The sequence below is a fragment of the Thalassophryne amazonica genome, chromosome 8, assembly GCF_902500255.1.
Source record: "Thalassophryne amazonica chromosome 8, fThaAma1.1, whole genome shotgun sequence".
In the NCBI taxonomy this organism is placed as follows: Eukaryota; Metazoa; Chordata; class Actinopteri; order Batrachoidiformes; family Batrachoididae; genus Thalassophryne; species Thalassophryne amazonica.
In genome coordinates, this window is record NC_047110.1 from 76,570,262 (window position 1) to 76,577,460 (window position 7,199).

A 7,199-nucleotide genomic window follows, 5' to 3' on the forward strand; every position below is an offset into this window, starting at 1 on the left:
TTTAGAATGCGCTTGTTTTGAAAGTTTTCTTTTTCTTCTTGATTTGGCAAAGATGCAAATAATAGACAACCTCTCTACCCGGATTTAAATATAATACCATGGTTGCGAAATTTGGAGGCCACCAACAGATTAGAATTAAGTGTATAAATAATACTTTTACAATATAAATAAAACACTTTATTCCATGCTTGGTAAAAAACAAAAATGCATGTGCAACTTTACAGTGTAATTAAGTGTATTTTCTTTTATTTAATTTCGTTTATTTATTGCTGATAATGCTTCACTGTTTTTAATAAATTAAACTCAATTTTACTCTGAAACACTATAAAAGCGCAAGCTGTTCCGAGTGTGAACCCGTCTGCTATTATTTGGAAGGAGTCAGACCGGAAGTCAGTCAGCTGTTAATGTTGTGCGCCTTATGTCTACGGTTGCTGACCGGTGATCACCGCGCTGTGGTGTTTTTGTCATGTTGTGGAGTTCCGCTGGTCAGCGGGCATGTGTTGGAGTTCTGCTGCGCCTCCGTGCTGTCAGGACCGGCGCGGGCACACACACGTGTCCGTGCCGTCTTCTGTACACGTCACGGTCTCCTGAACGGGTCCCCGAGCCGCTGAGGCGGTGGACTGTGGCCGTGGACCCGTTCGGGACGGTCCGTGCACAGCTGGCCTGCAGCATCTCCGTTGTCCCGCTGGACCCGCACTCCTTCCCTGATGCCGACCGAGCCGTCATCACTGTACGCGGAACCGAGGAGGAGGAGGTCAGCGTGGGTCACCTCCGCGCCCACTACGACGACCGGAGCAAAGAGCTGCTGATTTCCGCGGAGGACGTGAACAGCAGCGTGTCCGTGGAGCTGGCCGCGCCCATCAGAAACAGTGGGTAACGAAATCACAACGAGTATCAGCAGTAATCAGACCTAGAATGGCACTCAGAGAAACACCTGCGCCACTCCGACTTCAGCTGATGGAGAAATGCAGAAGTGACGAGGAAGACACAAGTGTTCTTGTCATTTCAGCTGCTCCAGTTATTGCTGGGCCACCACAGCAGATGCAGCCACATCCACATTGGTATTTGGCACAAGTTTTACACCGGATGTCCTTCCTGATGCAACTTCAGTTTCATCATCAACACACACAACTGTTGGTGTTCCAAAGAGGTCTCCCATACAAGTACTAACCAGGCCCTGCACTGCTTAGCTTCTGAGATCTGACGGGACCAGGCCTACACAAAACAGACCGTCAACAGTCGTTATAACATGAAATTATGCCCCATGTTTCAACATACGTAGCTGCCGTTAGACATGGAAGCTCAGCAAAACTACGCCACCAAGTTGAGCTTTGGTAAGGACTGAAAACTTCCTGATTTGTAAAAAATTATGAACGTTTATGCGCCTCCTTGAATGGAACATTCTTTCACCTCATGAAATATTTCCATTGCATGAATGAAAAACATTCATTATTTGTTTTATATAACACCTAAAATACATCTAAACAGTTCCAAACAGCCCAACACAAACTATAAATAGCAATCCAATCCAAAATTGTTCTCGGTCAACTTGCAAAAACAGTCAGATAGTTCAAAAACAACCCAATCCAAAATTGTTTGTGTACAGACTGTCTGCTTTCCTCAGTCCAGGGAAAAATCGCGACAGAAATTTGTCGAGCTCTTCATCCTACAGTCGTTCTACTTCACCTGGAGACGTCCAAGTGAGTACTGCAATTGCCTTTTTTGTGTTGGAAGAATAAGCGCCATCAATAAACTTGTTCAAATCATCATCCATCACCAAAACAAACGCTGCCATGTTTGTTTTTAAACTAAGCGCCGCCGCCGTGTATTTTTACATTAAGGTGGTCACGGTGTGCAAAACGTATGGAACTGAAATTGCACAGTAAATGGACTCAGGACAACATTTGTGACAGAACATACCTTTGAAGTGAAAACTACAAATGCACGCTCCTTCACTTGCACTTGGGTCTCCCGTTGATCGCTCTTAATCACTGTTTTCTCCTTTCATAATCCTTAGTGCGTAGACGGCCAGGCTAATCTTCAGAAATGATGCTGCATCAAATTCTATATGAGTTTGTGCAAGAATGATGTTCTGCCTCAATCACAGTGATCAACTGCGGGATGCAGGTCACATTTTTCAGTGCTGGATGCGACGCATGTCTTTATTGGTTGACAAAGTTATATTTCAGCCAGTCAGCATAATATTAAACAATAGCCTTCCATAATCTCATCTAAGTGGGTCCATCTAAGATGACATACATTATTTGATTTTTATTCATGAGAAATTCATGCGGTGCTATGAGAGAAACTGTGACATTTAGGACTGTGCTCCTTTCAAGACCAGGAGGATAGAGGTGGGCGGATCGATCCTAATGTCGATACCAACGCTGGTATTGATATTGACCGATCCTCATGTAAAAAGATCGATACTAAGGCTTTTTTTTCTCTCCCACATGCACTGATTGCTGCGCACGCAGATTCATCAAAGTCTACTCTCTGTCTGTAAGAGCAGCGCTGCGCTGTGTCACACAGCACGGAGCAGCGCACCCTTGTATTGTGGTTTGTCAGCCCTCTACCTCAGGAGATTTTAAGTTGTGTTGAGTGATATTTTTTTACACAAAAATGTTGATTGTGATAAAGTATTTTGTTGTCACGTACAATGTTTGGCGAAATTCTATCCTAGGTCTTTTGGATCCTTTGGATCTATGAAGCTTAAATATGAAAAAGTATTGGTATCGGCGATACTGGGCCTGTATTTACTTGGTATCAGATCAATACCAAAATTCCCGGTATCGTCCACCTCTACAGGAGGCCACTCTTTTCCGTCTGAACTTTTTGGTGCATTTGTCTGTCAGATTTGCACATTACAGTTCATGGAAAAGGCAGCGTTCAGGTGAAGAACATGGAATGTGACACCTGCGAAGTGCGAATGGAGACGGGAAATTGTCTGCTGCACTCTGTCAAGGTCGGTGGGATTTCAACAGAAAGGAATAAAATCACATGACCAATTTATGGAAAAAAATTTATTTGCTTAAAACATTCAACATTGTTGAAGATGCTTCATTATTGAAACAATGAATTTCTGCCACTCACGGTTCTGTCGCTGGTGTTTATTTTACCGTAGGCTCACCAGGTTGAGGTGCAGTCCTGTGGAGGAAACGTCACAGGTGTGGGGACCATCCACGGCAACGTGGACATTAATGCACGTGGACATGGTGTAAGACACACTGCTGTTGTGAATGGTGTGCTGGTGCTTGTTAATTTGACCCAACAGGGGGCAGCACCAGCTTGGATAAAGTCTTCATTTGCATGTAAAGTTTTGCCTGACGTTCTAGAGCTCTGATCTGCAGGCAGTAGATGTCAAGAAGCTCCAGGGCAACAAAATGACAGTTTCAACAGAACATGGGCCTCTGAACGTCAAAGCCGTCTACTCTGAGTCCAGCTGCATGTCCTCCTCCTCTGGGAGAATAGAGCTGGGGCATGTGCACGGTGAGCGTCAGCAGCAAGTATCCCAAATTTAGTTGGTGTTTTGCCAGTGTTCACTATAGTGCATTTGTGCATAATATTTGGAAGAGTTCCAGATTGCAAACCATCTTTGAAGTTGCATACTGTCACCTACTGTATCGGAGTGTGTGGTATCATGGCATTAATTAGTTTAAGTCAATACAGATCGTGAAACAATACAATGAAAAATAAAATAATCAAAACGGACAATAAATATCTTAACATTATTAAGAAACAGCACAAGTTTGATCGTTTCAGCGCAGTCACACAGCACTTCTAAAAGGCTGAACAATAGCACTCTGAGTGCCGCAGTTTATTTATAGCCAAAAACCGTGTTAATGCACTTCCAACACTGTGCTGACGAGTACCTCCGTTATGCTGAGTAAAAAGGCATTTACAGCTGAAGTTTGCCTTCCTGACAGTGCCTATGAGTTGGTGATCATAGAATAGTCATTGACAAAAACATCTTTTAATATTAAACATGATTATTGTGCACACAAATTAGACTTTATCCTCTAAAACACTAATGTAGGGGTGGAAATACCCACTCAAATATAAAAAATAAAGGTAAAGCTACCCTTTATAGTAAAATTCCAGAGCCCGTAAGGCAGGTCTTGATGGGTCTAGATGTAAATCTGTGTTCTCTGCTACGGGCAGCCACTGGTCATTATCATTATCAGAAATGGCCGCCAGTTGCAATGTCACGCCAACTCAGAACGCTCAAATGTAGAACATTAATTACACAAAACAAAATTATGCAGAGCAGAGGTCACAGCAGTTACCCATTAGGCCCATCTAGGGGGTACTGTAGGTCACTGCCGTTTTGTTCTAAAATGTTTTGTTAAAAACAAACAAAAAAAAAAAACAAGCGTGTGTAATGGGGGATTTTCAAGATCCCACTAGACAGCGTCTATGCACATGCATGATGGCGTCACAACTCTATCCGGTTAGTGAGATGGGTTTTCTTTCAATAACAAGAACTGTCAAGAAATTGTGTGTGGTTGGAGTTGTGTGGCGGAAGGAATAGCCTTTTGAATGCTTTAATAACGTCAGTCGCACAAAGAAATCAAATAATAGTGAAAAGATGTTCATTGCGCCCAGAATGTTGGTATCTTGGTCGTTGAACTTTCCTAGCGAAGAAGCCCCGGTCACATGGCACTAACGAAGGACACTGAAGCCAAAATGAAGCAGTAAATCTGGACTTACGTTGACTTTCAGAGACATCATTTAACCGTCGTCCAGCTTCGTTCCTGTACAAATGCTGATGACAAATACAAGTCGTCTGTATTCCGTTTTGCTTTCTGTCTTGACGGTTCCTCATTGTTTGCGTAATTCCTGTACCGTCAGCGTTCCGTTTGACAGTTGTCCAACTTCGTCTAACCTCCCAAGTCCGACACCTTGCACAAATGTTGTACACACTCACACAAACGGGTGTGCACACATTCGCATGCCATCTTTGGCTGTAGAGGCTGTGTGCCACAGGCGACTGTGCCTGTGGCACACAGCCGTTTGATTCATGGGCTGTGCACACAGCCGTTTGTGTGTGTGTACAATGTCTGTGTAAGACGTCAGACTTGGAGATTGGAAGAAGTTGGATGACAGTCAAACGGAATGCTGACGGTACAGGAATTACGCAAATGATGAAGACCTGTCAAGACAGAAAACAAAACGGAATACGGACGACTTGAAGTTGTTGTTGGGATTCGTACAGGAACGAAGCTGGACGACGGTTAAATTAAGTCTCTGAAAGTCAAACGTAAGTCCAGATTTCTTGTGTGGTTTTTGCTTCAGTCTCCTTCGTTAGTGCCGTGTGACCGGAGCTTTAGATCAATATTCACACCACTGCAGCACTCCTTCTCATTCCTTGTGGGTTAATGACAACAAAATTACTTTCCGATACAGAATTCGCCTCCAATGGGTATTTCACTCCCTGGAAATCTGACAGCTGAGCAGGTGTTTCTAATGACGCCAAACACGTGAGCGAGAGGCTCACTAACCGGAAGTCTCAATTTTAAGATGGCGGCGGATCTTGAAAATCCCCCATTGCAACATAAAGTTTAATTTGATGAAGTGGGACTTTGCTCTGTCAGGAATGCTGGGCTCTGATCCAGACTCATCAGCAGCAGCGCGGTTGTACTTGTTGCACAAGTTTGCTCAATTGTTTTTGTTATCATAAAAAGGCTGAGTTGTAAAAGGCACATTCTGGGGATCAAGCTTGGATCTTAAAGAGAAATGCCACTATAATATGAAGACGCATTCCTTCATATTGATGAGGCTCTTAACAGCAAACATGGAAGAAATGATCTCATTAAACTTCAGTGACGCATTCTTATTTTATGACAAGGACACTTTACATGTTGATACTCTGAGTGGCTTAATCTGAGCCAGTAACTCATTGCCTTGAGGCTGAGTTTGTTTTTTTTTGTTTGTTTTTTTTTAAAGGGGACACAGCTGTGACAAATGTGTCTGGAGATACAGTTGTAGGTAAGCAACATGTGGAACCGACTACTGGCTGGTAAAGTGAAACAGCAGAATGACTGAAGTTTGCTTTTTCTTTGCAGATGGTTCAAATAGTTTGCTGAAGGTTTTGTCTCACAGCGGAAGCATTGATGTCTACGTAGGAGATGGCAGTGCTGAACTCCACAGTCAGGAAGGTAAAGAGATCCTTATGACCCTTCACTCATTCCTCTTCTGCGCTCTGGATCATTTCTGTTCCTGTGTTTGTGTCTTGTGGTTTTTTTCCCTTCCTTCTACGCTTTAGGATCGGTATTTGTGCGGGTGACCCCATTGTTGAGAGCTGGGGTGGAGCTCTGTGGAGCCTCGGTGGACATCGGCCCAGAGGTTCCTCTACGTAGAGTAGCACAGAACACAACTGAAGGCCAAACCACAGTTACTGGTTAGCCGCTACATTACAGGCAGTTACTGAAGCCTTCCAATGTGCAAATCAGTTTCTCACACACAGCTGATTTCTGTATTCTGTCTCTCTCACAGGTTATATGAACGCAGAGACTGAAGTAGCCAAGTGGGTTAAAGCTCGGGCAGACAGAGGCGCTGTCACACTGAAGACTCAAAGTTGGTTTGAGTCCCTGAAACTTGGGAGCTGAGTTATGAGTGGCAGGATTTCTGGAGCCATGTTCCTGCATCGGTGCAGGGTGCCTTAAAGGGGAAATTACAAACGTTCACTCAGGACACAAGCAAACTGAATCAATGCAGTATTAATACAGAATGTAAATACCGTCCCGGTCTAACTGGTTATATAATGTAATAGTGCAGGAAAAGATAAAAGATACCCTCAGGGCAACATTTAACAGTAATTTTGTGTACTTTATCGTTTCTATGCAAGCAACCCACTTTGTGAACACAACACCTTGTGAATGAGTGAACATATAGGAACTACACACGTGCACAGTGCATAGATTTTACCAGTAAACCAGACAATAAATTGGTAAAAAATAATCTCATTTACTACAAAAAACCTGATGTTGAAACAACTTGAGGTTGATAGTGTTTTGTTTTTTTAACACTGGACACATACTTAGGGTTTCATATCCTCTCTCGATGAGCAGTGAAAACTTTAAACAATCAACTGTAATTAGAATTTTAAATTTTGTGAAAACAAACACAAAGTCACAAATCAATAGAATCGTTATGATGTACCTATGAAATGTCATCTGATATGAAGAACAAAAAATGAT

At 43.0% G+C, this 7,199-nt stretch overlaps 1 protein-coding gene across 1 annotated transcript; it reads left to right on the forward strand.

Moving 5' to 3' along the window:
- The first annotated feature begins 406 nt into the window (after positions 1-406).
- On the forward strand, positions 407-6,695 carry fam185a (family with sequence similarity 185 member A). Its single transcript, XM_034176722.1, has 8 exons — positions 407-869; positions 2,856-2,965; positions 3,125-3,217; positions 3,351-3,489; positions 5,947-5,988; positions 6,066-6,158; positions 6,266-6,400; positions 6,496-6,695. Exons 1-8 carry the CDS (start codon positions 467-469, stop codon positions 6,606-6,608), a joined length of 1,128 nt encoding a protein of 375 aa, XP_034032613.1. The 5' UTR covers positions 407-466; the 3' UTR covers positions 6,609-6,695.
- Positions 6,696-7,199: the final 504 nt, after the last annotated feature.

Excerpts from the sequence above, each read along its gene's own strand:
- fam185a (XM_034176722.1), top strand. The coding sequence starts at position 467 with ATGTTGTGGAGTTCCGCTGGTCAGCGGGCATGTGTTGGAGTTCTGCTG. Across the intron at positions 870-2,855 it reads GGCCGCGCCCATCAGAAACA|ATTTGCACATTACAGTTCAT; the intron begins GTGGGTAACGAA and ends TTTGTCTGTCAG. Across the intron at positions 5,989-6,065 it reads GTCTGGAGATACAGTTGTAG|ATGGTTCAAATAGTTTGCTG; the intron begins GTAAGCAACATG and ends TTTTCTTTGCAG.